Here is an 18708-nt window from a genome sequence, read left to right on the forward strand (position 1 = left end):
TATCAATATCTCGGGATCTGTTTAAGTCCGAATGACTGTGTTTGAAGGCCTTGCAAAATATGGACCACCAATATGGGGGGGGGGGGGGGGTGTCTCCTTCTTCGTGGTTGCATTGTCCCACAGAAATCCCATTACAAAGATCATATACAGTCCTTTTCCCTCTTTGACTGTTTCCATCACAAGCATGCAAGACATGTATTTGAAGAGTTTATTTTGTCTACATTCATCAAATAAATGGTGCCAGTCCCTTGAAGTTTTGACCAAATCAATTACACGTTGCTAGTTTTTACTTATTATTTTACACGCGTGTGATTGACATCCATATAAGTAAATTTTATTCTTTGGTTAGGATTAAATAAAGCGTGTTACGTAAATTCTTTGAAAAATCTTTGAAAAAGGAATATTAATACTCAAATATAAATCAAATCAAGGGCAATAGCTCAAACAAATTGAAAGGAATTTCCCCGAAACTGTGTCTGTGAATTTGTCAACAAAAAAATACAGTTTTCTTTTCCTTTTCTAAATAAATGTTTAAAATTATCAAAAGTGTAGAAGTAATTAAATGTTAAATGTAGCTGTCCTTGAACCTCTGGATGACCTTCAGGTGGTCGAATTGAAATTCCAATCGTCCAAATTGTTTTCAAGGATATCGATCTTACTAACTTTGAAGAAAAACAAACTTACACGCGAGTGTGAAACAAGTCGAGTTTTTGCACTGTTCAGTCACTCTATCATAATGGGCGATAACTCAATCAAATATTGTGTATTTTGCTTTTAACTTTATTTGTTTGTTACTCACATCCAAAACAATAAACTGTATTATTTGAGTATTCGAAGATAAAGTGTGATTTGCAATTTATTTTAGAAAGAGGAATATTTTTAATCATCTAAAAATCAAATCAAGGGCAATAAACAGTACAAATCGAAGGGAATCATTTTAAAAAGTGTACCTGTAATGTATTTAACCTATAATAAAGTTAAAGATGTTATAAGATATCGATTATTTTCAAGTAATTAAATGTTTAATATAGCTGACCATGAAATTGATTGACCTCTGGATGACCTTCAAGAAGTCGAATTGAAACTCCAATCGACCAAATTTGTTCCTAAGATATAAATCTTACCAAATTGAAGAAAAATAAACTTCTACACGACGGAAGATGAAACAACTCGAGTCTTTGCACGATGCGGTGACTCTTCTATAATGGGCGATAACTCAATCAAATCTTGTTTCATTTGCTTATAACTTTATTCGCTTATTACGGACATCCAAAAGAGTAATCTTTATTACTTGAGTAATATAGATAGTATGCAGATGACGTCACTCAGGCCTTTGTTATTGTTTTTGCCATCCGCGTTTGTGAGTTGTTCTCACTAAACTGTATTACCAGACTATAAAGTCATGGTTACACAGAGTTTGTGTGTTGGTCCGTTACACTTCCGGATGGCAATGTTGTGAACTCCTTGGCCAAGCGCATTCTATCTATAAAATAAAGTGCTAGTCGCATGTTATTTTAAAAAGAGTAATATTCTTAAGGGCAATAACTAATAGAAGGGAATATGACCAGAAGTGTAAATTTGGTTTGTTTAACACATAATAAAGTTTTTTATGTTCTTAAAGATGTTATAAAATATAGATAATTTAAGAGTAATTAATTGTTAAATGCAGTTGACTTCATTTGAACTTTAGTGACCTCTAGATGACCTCCAAGTAGTCGAATTGTAATTCCAATCGACCAAATATTTTTCTAAGATGTCAATCTTACCAACTGTAAAGAAACATAAACTTTTACAAGAATGTGAAATACCACGAGTTTTTTTCACTAGGCAGTGACTCTACTAGCTTTCCTGTCAGTCCAATCTATCTACGATAAACTTTTTACAACCTTATTAAATGCAATTAAAATAGGAATATTTGACCTTTCCGAAATCACTTTGGGTTTTATAATTTAGCCATTGTTGAGAGGTCAAATAAACAATTTGTTTTGCTTTGTTTTTGTTTTGTTTTTTGTTGGTTGTTTTTGTTTGTGTTCTTTTCTTTTGTTGGTGTTTTTGTTTTCTTTTGTTTTTTGTTTTTGTTTTTTGTTTGTTTTTTTTTTATTGCGGTTGTTGTTTGTTTTTTTTTTGTTTTTTTTGTTTTTTTTGTTGTTGTTGTTTATAATCATTCTATAGTCACATTAATCATAAATATGCTTGATTGTAATTTAGTCTAGATCTATAGACAATGAATGTAAAAGAGAAAATTATTCTTTTCTTTTAAATTCCTGTCGGAATCTGTGTGTATGTATGTGTGCGCGCCTATATGTCCCTGTGTTTGCTTTTTATCGTTTACTTTGCTACCAAATTGTGGGCATATTGTATGATTATCATTCCATCATCATTGGAGTCCGGATAACAGAGGAAACTGTATCATTCCATCATCATTGGAGTCCGGATAACAGAGGAAACTGTATCAGACCTAGTTGTTGTTGAGATTTTTCTGACCACTTATTATCCACCTAGCAGTGATTGGGTAGTTGGATCAAATAGACATGCTGAAAGTACTTTGCTATTTAGTATCGACCTATCAAAAAGGTAGCAAGTAATTGCTATTGACCAGTTAACGCAACAGAAGTCATGTCGAATTCCAGGTTCATTGACCCTATGTTTTCAAGGACTATGAATTTACAATTTTAAGCCATGTCAGCAGATTTTACTCGTATCAATAATATTATACGAAAACGTTTATTTGGTTGAAGTGCTACATTGTCAAGATAATACTTGTCGTATCGTACTTAGTGCGGTGCCAATGCGTCTTGCTTGCTAAGTGGTTCTGATCAAGAGCATTTGTATAGGGCAATATCCACGAAATGTTCTCAAAGCGCTGTACAAGTGATCCCTGGCCAACAGCAACACTTCATATTTAGGACGAGACATGGCGCCTGTTTGGCGATATTACAGTTTTGCTTTTTTGTTTTTCGACGAAGACATAGCTCTTTACGGTTAGGTACTCATTTTACACCAGAGTATTGAGAGACAATGTGAGTAAAGATATTTTCTAAGGACTGAACTATGCGCCACTCAGAGCGTCACTCAAACCCTGGAGCTTCCGGTCCGTAGGAGAGCGTATTTACCACCAGACCACCGAACCCGTACAATCTCTCTGTTTGACAGCACTCGACTCACTAGCAAAGGAATCACCATGGTTCAAGATTAAATTAAATTAAATTAAATTGAGTTTTATATGCAATATCCACTAAATGTGCTCAAAGCGCTTTACAAGACGTCCCTGGTCAACAGCAACATTTAACATGTAGGACGGGAGATGATACCTGTTAGGCGATATTACAATTTTTCGGACAAAGGCAATGCTGTTAACGGCCAGGTACTCATTTTACACTTGAGTACGGCGAGAGAATGTGGGTAAAGAACCTTTTCCAAGGACTCAACTATGCGCCGAGCGCGAGGCTCGAACCCAGGACCTTCCGATCCGAAAGCGAGTGTCATACCAATAGACCACATAGCCGCACAATGGGTCTGTTAAATTTGTCCCTAAAGACGACACTTTCTCATTAACTTGCCTCCTGTTCTGAAGGGTAGCACAGTCCATTTAACCCTCTCCTTACCACCTAGAGCAAAAATCGTCACATTTTTTATGACACAATATACATTTTTAAAAATTCAGATCTATTTTGTACATCACAAACTTTGAAGAATGATATTTGTTTGATTAATAAGAACATCATGTTGTTTTATAGGGAGCTTTTTTGAGTTTAAAGAATCTATTTTTCTGCTGGGTAAACCTGCCATTTTGGGAGAATACTGAAAATGATCGGTAAGGGAAGAGTTAAAGCTACAGAAACCTGATAATCTCAATCTCCGTGGACTTTGCTTACAGCAGAACAGTTTGTAAAACTCAGTTTGATTGAGTCATTCGTTTTCTGAGAAATAGACCAAAAACAACAACAAAAAATTGAATAATAAGGATGCGGCATAACCGCACGTAACCCCGGTGTACTGATTCTGATGCCTAAAATGGGGGAATATCATAGCGCCATGTGCCGTCACGATTTCTCATTCGTTACGCTTTCAAATGAAAATGTAGGGAAATTCTATATACAGTGGAGCTTACTTATTACAAATCCCTTTAAACGAGTAGATGGAAATAACGGGAGCGTGTCTGTGTCCTATCCCCCCCCCCCCCTTATAATTACTCTGTAAGAGAGAACAGGATACCGTAAATTACATTTATTGCATAATATTGCATAATAGAATAGTTAGGTACTCTACTTTATACATTATTTACCAAAACACAGAATAGCTAAATCTTTGATCGGAACACAGAAGTCTAAAATCAAGTATAAATCTCATCATAGACAATGGGATGTAAAACTTTATATTTTCTTATTAATTTTTCAAATATCTTCAAATATCCTTTTTTTCTATAAAATATACCAAAGATCTGTTTTAAGTCACTAAAGAAACGCAGGGCAGCTGAATTGCATAAAGCTTAAAATAATTTTGCACAAAGTATGGATGCAATTCACATTGTAATTTGAATTTACAAAGTCATCCTATTTTAAATGTGTCCTAAACTTTCATATTCTATCTGTGTTATTTGAAAGAAAGCGTCAATATCGGATCCAATTTATGTTCACGGTGTACCCCGATCCTTGATAATTGATATTTACTATTAAATTACTTATTTACAAAAGGGATTACAAATGAATTTCAAAATTTTGCAAGAACACCTCTGTTTACGAAACAAAAGACTATTGTTCTGCCTGGGTGGTTATTCATACCCGTGCTCTACTGTAAACCTTTTCTTAAAATGCATTTCACTTGACATCCCTTATGTTCCGGGATGGTTGTCTGCTGTGTTTTCATGCCAGTCTATCCTGCGAATTAATTTTTTCACGTAGCTTGTTTTCTTGTTATGGATTGATGCCATTTCGATTTTTTTCCTGGGTACTACCTTGAGTCTTTAGCTGGTAGGCTGACAGTGAAATGCTTGTATCCTTTCAAAAGAGACGTTTTATTACTAGTAAATCATGTGACTCTTGAATCTTATTAATGGCCACGTTATGTATAGTTATACGGCTTTGCCTTTTTTTTTACATTTGTTGTTTGATAAATTTTGCAAACAAAAAACAATCAAACAAATTATTAAAATTTTTAATAAAATAAATATAATAAAATTCCCTTTATTTATCCCCAAGCGGACATTTGTCTTAAGGAGAAATTTGTCTATAATAAAATTCCTTTTATTCAACCCCAAGGAGAAATTTGTCTTTAGGGTCTATTCCAAGGGAAGACTGGAATACCCCATGCGTCAGCCACAGTGCAGCGCCGCAAAGTGAGCTAGGGCGAGGTGCTTGCTCAAGGCCACAGCCACACAACGAGGCGGGAAGTCGAACTCGGTACCTTTTGGGTACGAAGCAAAGACCGTACCGCTGAGTCACGCTTCCCCCTTAACGGATTGAAAAAAAAAGAAAAACATTTTTTTAAAAACAAACCAAAAAAAAAAAAACAAGAACTATCATGCGATCTTGAATGAAGAGTGGGAAGCTCGCTTCTTATCTAAAAAGAGTTGTTGTCATAAATGTTATCTATAAGTTGCCGTTAAGATTCAATACTCGACACTCATTTAACCCTTTATCGAGGAGACTGTTTTCTCTCAAGCTATAATCTCGCCCATTATCTAGCTGCAAATCCGACGCTGTTGTCCACGAGTGGCCTAGCTCGCCTGTATGATCTTCGTTTCATGCCCAATCGGTAAAGAAATTTAGTTCCCATTGCACTCTTGTGGCCTTGACCAAGTCACATCTCACATCGCCCATTTTCGGCGCTTTGTGTACTACATCATCAACTGGTCTCTAATGGTATGCGTACTACGGCCACAATCAGTCAACTATCGCTTTTTAACTGACTCGTATTTTAATAGGACCATCAAAAAATGTGATTGATGTTATGAAATATTATGTTAATGACTTACTAAATAATTATAACGTCGAAATTCAGATTATGTGCAGGTATTGCAAAACTATTGATTGTTGGCAATTTTTTATCGTTTACGAAGATATTAATTCACTCGTTGAAAGGTTTGACTAACTTTCAACTAAACTTTAATAACAACGAGTGCAAGATTTTTCAAAAGAGGGAAAAATCCATCCCATGATGGTTTTAATTCAAAATCGGTAACTGGGTTGTGACAAGCTGGACGCTAAAAAGAACCGGGTTGCATTACATCTGCCTTTCGAATTCGAATTCTCAATTGGAATCCCTTTAAAAGCCAACGCAAAGAGGCTTACATTAAGATATTTCAGAAATTTTGTCAACGACCGATCAGCAGCCGTTCGGATCCGAGACTACATAAAAAAAACGATTAAATAAAATAGACAAAATGAGGGAAGACGCCTTAAAATGCATACAAACATTTTCAAAAATCAGTACATCTAGCTAAGTTCAGTTGTTAAATGGACTGCATTGCCATTAGCAATTGCCGATATAGAAAATACTGCAACATTCAACAGAGCATTTGACACGTTCCAAGTAGCCGAAATATATATTTGTCAGTGCATGACATAATCAGTCGAAAGGTGAAAATTTCTATGAAAGAATATGCTCACTAGAGCATTTTAATCTTTATTTGAAGTAAACCGGGTGATTGTTCATAAAGTTGTGGTCAGATCTATGGGAAAGGTATCCAGCAACTTTTCTCAAATTTCATACTTTTTCAACTTGACTAGCTGTAAAAAATATTTAGAAGTGAAAATAAGCTTTGATATTTCCCGAAGATGTACAAAAAGGGTTGGTTTAATAATTTATGACATAACTCATTTTTGATAAAAATTGACCTTCTAGCTAAACTTGGCAATATCTCAGTTCAAACCTTTTCACCATCCGACTGATTATGTCATTCACTGTAACAATATTTCCTGTTAGTTTGCTTTACGACGGAATGGTGAATTTTGCAGTGATGCCACATAGAACTTTTTGCAAAAAGAAAAATAAATATGACCTGAAGACCTGATTCAAATTTTGAAAGGTGTTTTGGTGTTAGAGGGTACCGCACTAGGACAGGACTGTCCTGGGACTACTACTACTACGACGACGACGACGACGACGACGACGATAACGACTACTACTACTACTACTACTACTACTACTACTACTACTACTACTACTACTATTACTACTACTGCTGCTGCTACTGCTACTACTACTACTACTACTACTACTACTACTACTACTACTACTACTACTACTACTACTACTACTACCACTACTACTACCACTACTACTACAACTACTACTACTACAACTTTACTACTACTACTAATACTACTACTACTACTACTACTACTACTACTACTACTACTACTAAAATTTCTACTGTTGCTTCTTCTGCTGCTACTGCCACTGATGAGTATACTAATACCCACATCCCTTATATTTTGTATTTATTTCAAATTCCATTGTATTTATTTTCCAACAATAGTCCACACTTTATTTCATTTCACTTTCTATACTGCATTACACAGTTCCTCCCCGCCTCCCCTCATTGTACAAACCTTTTATAAATTTATATTGCTCTGTTTTAATTCGTGTTTCCTCACAAAGTAGCATACAATTTCCTGCCCATCAATGTTTTTGTTTATGCATCTTAACAACGCCACTACCACATTATCTCATTCATTTGTATTATTTCATTCATCCTGTTTTGTTGATGAAGGGGAAACCCTAAACGTCCAATTTATATGTTTTCATATATTAAACTGAAGCTTACATTTCACATTGTTATTTATTTATTTATTTCAATTCTGAATATTAAAAAAGCAAGAACAATTCAAAAAATAATTCTATGTGATGAAACCACGTACCGAATGCATAGCAACATAAACATTTTCGGCAATTTAATAACGTATGTTTATAAATATAATTTAAGTAGTGTCACACTTTGTGACACAGCAGTAACGTGTCTAAAACTGGTCGCATATCTATTCATTAACTTGTGGGATCAATTATCTTTATCGTTATTTATTTCGGGAATTCTCAATGAAAATATTGTGTCCTTAAGTAAGTCCTTGTGGGCCACGTGGGTTTATTGTAAGACAAAGTAAGTCCTTGTGAGCCACGTGGGTTTATTGTAAGACAAAGTAAGTGCTTCAGAGCCTTGTAGCCAGTGGCGCAGAAGTTATCTCGATTTCAATAGCGTGAAGCGGACAATTAACATATTTGTTTGAAAACCTTTGCACAGGACAATAGTCTATAGCAGATTACTATCCCAGCTTGACTGGTACCCTTTTACACCCGAATGGAGTGAGTGATTGGTGTAAATTTTCGTGCTCTAAGAAAGTACAAATTGGCTTTGGTCGGAATCGAACACAGAACCACTACGTCCAGAGTACAATGCGCTAACCTCTAATAATTCAATCTGCGGTCTAAAAACATTAACAAAGAAGTGGGTGACATTCCTTCTATAATCCTGATTTGTTCATTTCTAAGCTTTATTATTTTATTGTAAACAAGATATATTCACACATAAAGAAACACACACACACATACACACACACACACACACACATTATTATTATTATTACTACTACTACTACTACTACTACTACTACTACTACTGCTACTACTACTGTTACTACAACTACTACTACTACTACTACTACTAATACTACTACTACTACTACTACTACTACTACTACTACTACTACTACTATTATTATTATTATTATTATTATTATTATTATTATTATTATTACACTGTCAGATTAGGCTCAAATCTAAGCCAGACTGCGGGATGATTGATTAAAGGGTCAAATTGTGACCTGAAGACAAAGATGTGACTAGACTTGTCAAGCCCACTATCGGTGTGGGAGATAGGCCACACACACACACACTACACACACACACACACTACACACACACACACACACACATACACACACTACATACACAGACACAACTTCCATCAAGTGGAATCTTGTGAAAACAACAACATTTGGACAGATAAAAGTTTTATCTCTCCTCTGAACCATGAATTAATCTATCGTAGGTGCTCAAGTATACTATATTAGAGAATAGAATCCAACGGCTAGGGGAGAAAGCACAAGTAGACGGTAAACATTACACACTGCAAACTTTGGCCTTAGAGTTAAGGTGTGTTTCAAAATTTTCAATTCATTTGTTGAAATTTTAGGATGTGGAAAGGGACGTTTGGTTTAGCAATACTCATTGACAAATCAACGTTTCTAAAACTTTGAGCCAAATCATTTTATTCAAATATTTGTATGTTAAAATTATTCAATTTGGTCGAAAAGAATTAAACATGATATTAATCACTCTTAATAGAAATAATGCTTTGAATTTGTTTCGATGTTATTGAAATCGTGCAGAACATTATTTTGTGACGTTATATCGCGTTTCGTTTGTATTCCAGAAATGATTTTGCTTTGCTATCATCAAATATTCGAACACACCACATATCTATTTATGATACAAAAGTCTTTGCCAGCGGTAATATTCTAAAATATAAAATAATATTTAATCAGTGCAAAATAAATATGCTCACGTACACCTATTAAAGTATCTATAAACATTTCTAAACATAGAAATGTTCCAATGCCCTGTAAAATATATTTTAACCGTTCCTTTTTCTAAGGTGATTAGGGTGATGTATTATCTTACTTCTATTAGTATAAGACTTTTATTATTATTATTATATTATTATTATATTATATTATTATTATTATTATTATATATTATTATTATTATTATTATTATTATTATTATTAATATTATTATTATTATTATTATCAGTATCATTATTATTATCATTATCATTATTATTGTCATCATTATTAATAATTCATTATAATTATCATCGTCATCATCGGTATTATTATTATTATTATTATTATTATTATTATTATTATTATTACTATATATTATTATTTATTATTATTATTATTATATTATTATTATTATTATTATATTATTATTATTATTATTATTGTATTATTATTATTATTATCATATTATTATTATTATTATTATTATTATTATTATTATTATTATTATATTATTATTACTATTATTATTATTATTATTACTATTATTATTATTGTCACCATTATTGTTATTATTATCATTATTATTATTATTATTATTATTATTATTATTATTATTATTATTATCATTATATTATTATTATTATTATTATTATTATTATTATTATTATTATTATTATTATTAATATCATTCTATTTTAATCGTCATCATCAGTATTATCAGAGGCTGTAGCAGGAATACCAATTTCATCTTATCACTATAACAATCATCATTACGTCACTTCTTCTATCCCAGAACATAACATTTACATTTTTCAGTCAGCGATCTTAATGACTTTAACCCCTAAAATATAACATGTTTATGACTTTTAACCTCTTAAATTTAACAATAACATGTTTCATGTGGTATCTTTATGACTGTAACCCCTAAAATATAACAATAACATTTTCAACCAGCAATCTTGATTACTTTAACCCCTGAAATTTAATACTAACATGATTCAACCAGCGACTTCATGACTTTTACCCATAAAATATAACATTACCATGTTTCAACCAGCAATATTCGTGACTTTAACCCGTTGACCTTGACCTTGACCCTAACAATGAAGTTTGACGAAATCCTAGAGCATATCGGCGAGTTCGGGCCGTACCAGAAGAGGGTGTTCTACCTTCTTGCTCTGCCTACTATTATCTGTGGCTATCAAGTGTTTTCGGTCATCTTTGTATACGATATACCGGCATACAGGTAAGGCCTCTTACTCTTGTGGACGTTTTCATGATGATGATAATGATGATGATGATGATGATGATGATGATGATGAGGAGGAGGAGGAGGAGGAGGAGGAGGAGGAGGAGGAAGCATATATGCTTCTTTTTGTGTTTGTTAGCAATACGGATGGTCAAGCCCAAATAATATATATATTATATCTGACGTGATTATCACTGAGAACTCCAGACCACTTGCAAATGTTTGTATTGTTCACGACCCATGTTTTGTTTGGGTGCCTTTGCCAGCGAGATCTGTGAGAACCTATTGGACAATATGATATAAATAAAGCCCTATCGCAAACAAACTTTAAAATCACAGAGCTGCGTTTGAAATAACCTAATTTGTCTTAATGCAAACATGTGCCAAATTGAATTTCAAACTTTTTGGAAAAAATGGTTAACTACAACCTGCTTGGACACTAGCTACAACTTAGTTTTTCTGTTGTCTTAATCTATTCCAAATGTCAACTGGCTGACACAAGCACTTGTAGGTCTCTCTCTCTCTCAATGGGCATGATCTATATTCCCTCTCTATGTGCTCGAGGTCATTGGTCACATTGCAAAGTGTGCTCAAAATGACCTTAATAGTGAAAAGTGTTCACAGCTTTTGAAATATCTCGAATCACGATTGGTCATTTTGTTCAGAATGACATATGAATATGTGTACAATTTTCATAAACAATGTAGACTGTTTACATTTGTTAAGAAGCATCCAACCGTTGGACAGCAACAAATCTTGTGATTGATGACTGGGTTGGACGAAAACATGGATATAGATCGCTCCCATTAATCATTAGATTTTTGACCAATCAAAACATGGAATTTGTGACACACTTTCACACGTGCTCGGACAAAAATTGTTGGTCGTTTATAATCAATGACGTGAATGAAGTCGACCTCTCTCTCTCTCTCTCTCTCTCTCTCTCTCTCTCTCTCTCTCTCTCTCTCTCTCTCTCTCTCTCTCTCTCTCACACACACACACACACACTCTATCTCTCTGATCATTGTTATTGTTTTTATACAGCCAAATGGGTGACTAGTTAGCACACGATTTTCTCGATCATATTATAAACGTTTAAGTTTACACATAGATTTATGTGTTGGTTTAATTCATCAAGCGGTAAAACAGTGGGAGCGATCTATAGATAGAATGCGCTTGGCCAAGGAGTTCACAACATTGCCATCCGGAAGTATAACGGACCAACACACAAACTCTGTGTAACCATGAACTTTTATAGTCTGGTTAATACAGTTTAGTGAGAACAACTCACAATCGCGGATGGCAAAAACAATAACAAAGGCCTGAGTGACGTCATCTTCGAACTATCTATACTCATGAATTCGTCCAACCTAGTAATGGATCACATGATTTGTTGCTGTGCCACGATTGGGCATTTCTCAATGTATCTAAACACGCTGCTTTGTTTATGAAAGTTGTAAACATAAACATACCCATGATTCATGCTGGGCAAAATGACCAATTGTAACGTTGGATACTACTCAAACTGTGAATACTTTTCTTTATGTGGGTCATTTGAGCACACTTAGCAATGTGACCAATGACCTCGAGCACATAGAAATGTAATATAGATCACGTCCATTCAAACTGAATGATTTTCTCAGTGATATGAATCCTTCGGATTGATTTATAATATTAAAATCAGATAATGGTGCTCACATATTTTTAAAATACCTTAAAATACCACACCTACTTATTAAAAATAAGTAAATTATGAGAATAATAACTAAGGAAAGAAAAATCACATTCCCATGGGTACACTGCAATATTAGGTGACGATCTACCAAATCTGCAAAACTTGTTCGATGCTCATGAACCGTCTTCTTGAACCCATCCGGCTTTTGCGCCTCCTCTTATTGGTATAGGTCCTAGGAAACTTCTCTCCCATTTCAGAGGATACGACGTCCTGGCTCTGAGGAACCTTAGGGCTAACCCACACCGGAGACTGACTCCGACGACCCGGTTATGCCGTCCTCTGCCGTCTTCCGGAGAAAGACGTTGGGTACGGACAAAATGAAGAGAAGAGCCGCTATAGATAGTTCGAAGATGACGTCACTCAGGTCTTTGTTATTGTTTTTTGCCATCCGTGTTTATGAGTAATGCTCACTGATCTGTATTAACCCGACTATAAACGTACATGGCTACACACAGTTTTGTGTGTTGGTCCGTTATACTTCCGAATGGCAATGTTATGAGCTTCTTAGCCAAGCGCATACTATCTATACCTACCCATACCAAGCACCCGACGTCCTCTGACGATTTTTTTCGAGCTTGGTATGGGTAGGTCTATCGGCTCTTCTCTTTATTATTAGTATTTTGTCAGTGCCCTACGTCTTTATCCGGAAGACGGCAGAGGACCACAGTGAGGGGTCGTCGGAGTCAGTCTCCGGTGTGGATAAGCCCTTATTCTTGCTAATCGACCTCCATCTCGCCATTGGATTCACTAGTCTGATGTCACGTCGCCCAGCAACGGCGAGCAGCCTGGTTCTAAACAAAGATAATGGGTACTTTTTATTCTTCATGCTGGCTAGAACTTTTCACATGTCATGTGATCAGAATGTATAAAAGTCAAAACATGATCATACTTATAATGTTTTTCTCATCTGGATACACTTTTATGCCCGTCGGAGAAATATTTCATAAGGGCGTCCGCCATTGTTCCGATAGTTTAGAGCCAGTTACTAAGTTACCATGCGTCATTACGAGGGAAGTGACGTCATGACTGTTGAAGCGTATTCAATCGTAGCCATCATTATGTTATAGCCTGACACTGAAATCCAAAAGGACTGGCAGTTTGACGTCAATTTTAGGTTTTTGCACCGTCTAGTGAGTTGTCGTTAGTAGAGCTCATGGAAACAAGTTGTTTCATTGGTTGAACTATTGAATACAACTCACGATTTGTTTTCTTTTGTAGCAAAAGTCTGGCGTTTTGACGTCATTTTTTGATCAGTTTCAGGCCATAACTTTACGAAGGTCACGATTCAATCCCCTTACAAAGTCAGCTAAGTTTGGTACAAAGAGAATGAAAGGTTGAATATAGATTGCTTCCGTTATTGAAAGTTGTACAAGTTGTGAGTGAGGACTTTTCGTGTTTTTATATAATTACAGAATATTTTTTCCAGGCCTTTGCTTCGAGAATTTAAAAAATCAATAGTAATCGCCATTATCGTTCTTTGTTATTATGCTATTTGACTTGATCTTTCCGTTCTCTTTTATTATCAGATGTGCTATTCCAGACTACCCAAACGATAGTTTTAAAATTCAAAATGAGGCCCATACACAGTTAATTAACTACACAATCCCATCGGCAGATGACGATGACGACGAGGGCAGTGTATACTCTATGTGTAAGATTTATGATGAGGACCTCACAACTACAAACACAAGTAGAATGTTGGAGTCAACGCTCTATACATATGGCAGCAATACAACACGAACAAAACGTGAATGCTCCAAACGTGTTTACGACAAAAAGGATATAGAGAGCACTATTATCTCGGAGGTAAATATATAGATAAATGAATAAACAAATAAATGAATAAACAAATAAATGAATAAATAGATAAATAAATAAATTGTTCTGGCTTTTGGTTCAGATCGGAAAATAGGGACATATAGAGGTTTAGTGGAAAACTGATACTTCCTACTTTTTGCTTACTCTATACTATACTGGGAAATCTGATTGAGGATCATCATCATCATCATCATCATCATCATCAACATCATCCTCATCATCATCATCATCATCATCATCATCATCATCATCATCATCATTATTATTATTATCATCATCATCATCATCAGCAGCAGCAGCAGCAGCAGCAACAGCATCAGCAGCAGCAGCATCATCCTTCTCTCTCTCTCTCTCTCTCTCTCTCTCTCTCTCTCTCTCTCTCTCTCCCTCTCTCTCTCTCTCTCTCTCTCTCCTCTCTCTCTCTCCATATATATATATATATATATATATATATATTATATATATTTCTCTTTCTCTCCCCCCCCCCTCTCTCTCTCTCTATCTATCTATCTATCTCTCTCTCTCTCTCTCTCTCTCTCTCTCTCTCTCTCTCTCTCTCTCTCTCTCTCACCTCCACCCTCCTCCCCTCTCTTTGTCTCGTTCACCATCGAGAGTTTGAAAAAATATTAAGCACTTCGAACAAAGTATTTACTATGAAAAACGCTATGTAAAAACAATATTTATATGCAGACGAAGTGCCCAATAGAAATCGTTAAGAAACCAATTTGCATTACTCTCGTTCTGACATAACCATCATTTATTAAAAACAATTTTCATATGGTACCAAAAAACTTGTTGATCCTCCAATATTTTTGTGCGGCCATGTGGTTTTGTGGTATGACACTCGCCTTTGGATCGGAAAGTCCTGGGTTCGAGTCACGCTTCGAGCGGCGCTTAATTGATTGACTCCATGGAAAAGTTTCTTTTCTCACATTCTCTCACCGTCCTCTAAAATGAGTGCCTGTCCGTTAACAACGTCGTCTCTAACTGAAATTAACTATCGCCTAACAGGTAGGCGTCGTGTCTCGTCCTACATTTTAAGTGTTGGCTCTGGATCCCGTATAATGAATGAATGAATGAATGAATGAATTGATATACCGCCTATAAAGCGCTTGGCAGCACGTATATTGCTGTATACACATGCTCTAGTTTTTTTGTTTTTTTGTTTGTTTTTTTTCTTTCATCCTCCAGTTCGACCTGGTATGCGGAGAGGAGATTATGAGGTCTCATGCAAATTCCCTTCAGTTTTTTGGATCTTTTGTTGGCTCATTGGGAATGGGAGTGATTGCCGATGTGTGAGTAGCACAATAGATACGATACGTAAACGGATAGCTAAAATGATGGCACCTCAGATAGATATTATGTAGAACAATAGATTGATGTGAAATGGTAGGAGAGTCCGCCAAGATGAATCACGTTAGGTTGGTGGGTATCATGTTAATAGGTAGGACGATAGCCCAATTGATGGAGACTCTAATATTGCACAAGGATTTTATTTTTCTCTGATAAACGTTGTTTTGGGGTACCTTACATATAAAATCCCAATATTATAAAGCAGACAAAGTGTCATCTGTAAGAACACCTTGCTCAAAATGACCCCTCAATTAAAAAAAATTGAGCCAGTTATTTTTGAATTATACATTTCAATTAAATCAACTACACAGTGATGATTTTTTTTTTTGAAGCGTCAAAATAGAGGAAACATTATTCTTTGTGAAACCCTAGAAATTAGGATTGATTATGGAGTCTATCTTGAAAGACCGAATAATGGACTTTCTTGAAAGTCATACGATGCTAAACGATAACCAGCATGGTTTTAGATCAAAGAGATCATGCATTACTCAACTTTTACAGGTGATGGAGGATTTTACCAAGTTAATTGATCGTGATCAATGCATTGATGTTGTTTATCTTGATTTCCGCAAGGCTTTTGATTCTGTACCTCATGAGAGATTATTCATTAAACTAAAAACATATGGATTTAAAGGGAATATCTTTAACTGGATTAAAGACTTTCTTAATAATCGAATACAAAGGGTCATTGTTAATGGTGTGGGGTCGGATTTTAAGAATGTAATTAGCGGTGTACCCCAAGGAAGTGTTTTGGGACCACTTTTATTCATTTTATATATAAATGATTTACCATGTGGCATAAATTCAGCCTGCAAACTGTTTGCAGACGATACAAAGATCTATAGTACAACTGAACATCATAACATTCTACAAAATGATATATTTTCACTTTTCAAATGGTCTATAACATGGCATTTGGATTTTAATGTTTCGAAATGTAAAGTATTACATATAGGAAAAAATAATCCATGTCATAATTATTTTACCGATACTTCTATGTCAAATCTACTTTCCGTTGTGCCTTATGAAAAGGATGTGGGAGTAACTTTTGATTCACATTTGAATTTTGATTTACATATTGATAATTGTGTAAGCCGTGCAAACAGAATGATGGGAATAATATATAGAACCTTTATAAGTCTTGATAAAACCACATTTTTATATTTGTATAAATCGCTTGTTCGACCAATTCTAGAATATGGAAATTGCATCTGGAGCCCATTATATAAAAGACAATCTATTAGTATTGAAAGTGTACAGAGGAGAGCTACCAAAAAAATTTATACAATACAGTATTTATCTTATAAGGAAAGGTTAGAATTTCTTGACTTACCCAGTTTGAAATATAGAAGAATTCGTGGGGATTTAATTCAGGTTTATAGATTGGTACATGGTCTGGATAGGATAGACTTTTCTGATTTTTTTTCATATTCTAATATTACTTTTACTAGAGGGGACAAGTTTAAGATTTTTGTCTCTAGATGCAAAACAAATATAAGACAAAACTGGTTCGGTATTCGTATTGTTCAGAAATGGAACAGTTTGAAATTTGAAACAAAGAATGCAAAATCTATGGATTATTTCAAGGTGTTAGTAGACAGGGAATTATATGATGGGAGATTTATATATGACGAATAATACTTGTTTGCTCTGCTGTTGACATGGCTTTCAATCTCGTATGTATATATTATGCATTATTATACTATTATGGTTATCTTCTATACGCGTGTGTATGTGTGTGTGTGTGTGTGTGTGTGTGTGTGTGTGGTTGTGTGTGCGCTTTGCATGTCACGGTTAAAGATATATGTTTGTACACCACATGAGTACATTTAAGTTGAAATACTATCTTTACCACGTGTATCGTTATTGTAATATTTAATCAATAGATTTATGGCATTACTAATTAATATTAAGGGCATTCAAAGGATCTTATCCTATTTTGCCCTATACCACATGTTATGTTATGTTATGTTATGTTAATCTTGATATTATCATATCTATATTCTGACCTGACACGGAATTTACCAAATCCTACTGTAGGATGTTTGTAACTGAAGAAAATACAAAAGCATAAATAAAACAGTCTGGCAACGTTTGATTTAGGCAATATCAAACGACTGCAATATCTATATTAAAAACACCAATAGCTTTATTATTTACTGTATTTAAAACAGTCCATTTCTATGTATGAATATCTTTGTGGATTTTGTTTCAAAATCCCAACTGTGAAAGTTAATGTAGCGATTATTTTGCGGTTTTGATAGAATATTTTCTTTAAAATCTGGCACATTATTATGAGCAATTACTTCTGATTCACATATTCCGTGATTAAAAATAACGAATTCATTGTATTTTCACTATATTCTGTTTAAGCCTTTAGTGGTTTTTAAAAAAGGGGGAATTATGGTCTTAATATATATATATATGCAAACAAAAATTCATTAGTAAACCATATATCTTTAATATAATTAAAATTGCAACACTATCTTTGTAGAGTATTATTGTCTCGTCAAAAACATTAATGTTCTTAGAACTTAAAATAAAATTGCTACAATATATTGCTTTTATCAAACCTTTATCCCTGGGGTTGGATTTGTTAGTCGTTATTATTTTGCCTTTCAATTATTTTTGTTTTAACTTCAATATTAGACTGCACATTGCAGTAATGTTTCTTTTTTATGTGAAAACAGATTTTCATATTGACGAGAACAATTTTATTTCAATTAGTCGACCAATCAAATGCCCGACTTGTCAACCAGCTGTTAAGAAGCTGTGAACTAAAGAAAGCAATGTTCAACGCTGAGTAGAGAAAATTACCAAACAAGGAACGTTTCGGGCTCAAAACCAGTCTTCATCCAATATTTTTAAAAACAGTAAAACAGTTTACACATCACTTAAACTCCAGAGAGACGAAAGAAAATAATTTGGCAAGTCTCGTCGGCAAATACTACGTCCAAAGCTAAACAAATAGAAGCGTTCGGTTGTCAACA

General features: G+C 34.5%; 1 protein-coding gene across 9 annotated transcripts in view; it reads left to right on the forward strand.

The window, feature by feature from the left end:
- Window positions 1-4849: 4849 nt before the first annotated feature.
- LOC144967870 (organic cation transporter protein-like) overlaps window positions 4850-18708 on the forward strand; it is a 31207-nt gene continuing 17348 nt past the window's right edge. For 3 of the 9 annotated variants that reach the window (XM_078905602.1, XM_078905601.1, XM_078905603.1), the window contains exons 1-4: window positions 9022-9150; window positions 10621-10809; window positions 14074-14353; window positions 15557-15660. In XM_078905602.1, coding sequence (XP_078761728.1) covers window positions 10667-10809; window positions 14074-14353; window positions 15557-15660 — 527 coding nt within the window. In that variant the 5' untranslated portion in view covers window positions 9022-9150; window positions 10621-10666. Of the gene's footprint in view, window positions 4993-8984; window positions 9151-9173; window positions 9280-10620; window positions 10810-14073; window positions 14354-15556; window positions 15661-18708 lie in introns of those variants that run through there. The other 6 variants (XM_078905608.1, XM_078905606.1, XM_078905609.1 and 3 more) reach the window with 5 other exon arrangements.

The sequence above is a fragment of the Berghia stephanieae genome, chromosome 3 (assembly GCF_034508935.2).
Source record: "Berghia stephanieae isolate SIO BIC M18660-M18661 chromosome 3, UCSD_Bste_1.3, whole genome shotgun sequence".
Classification (NCBI taxonomy): domain Eukaryota; kingdom Metazoa; phylum Mollusca; class Gastropoda; order Nudibranchia; family Aeolidiidae; genus Berghia; species Berghia stephanieae.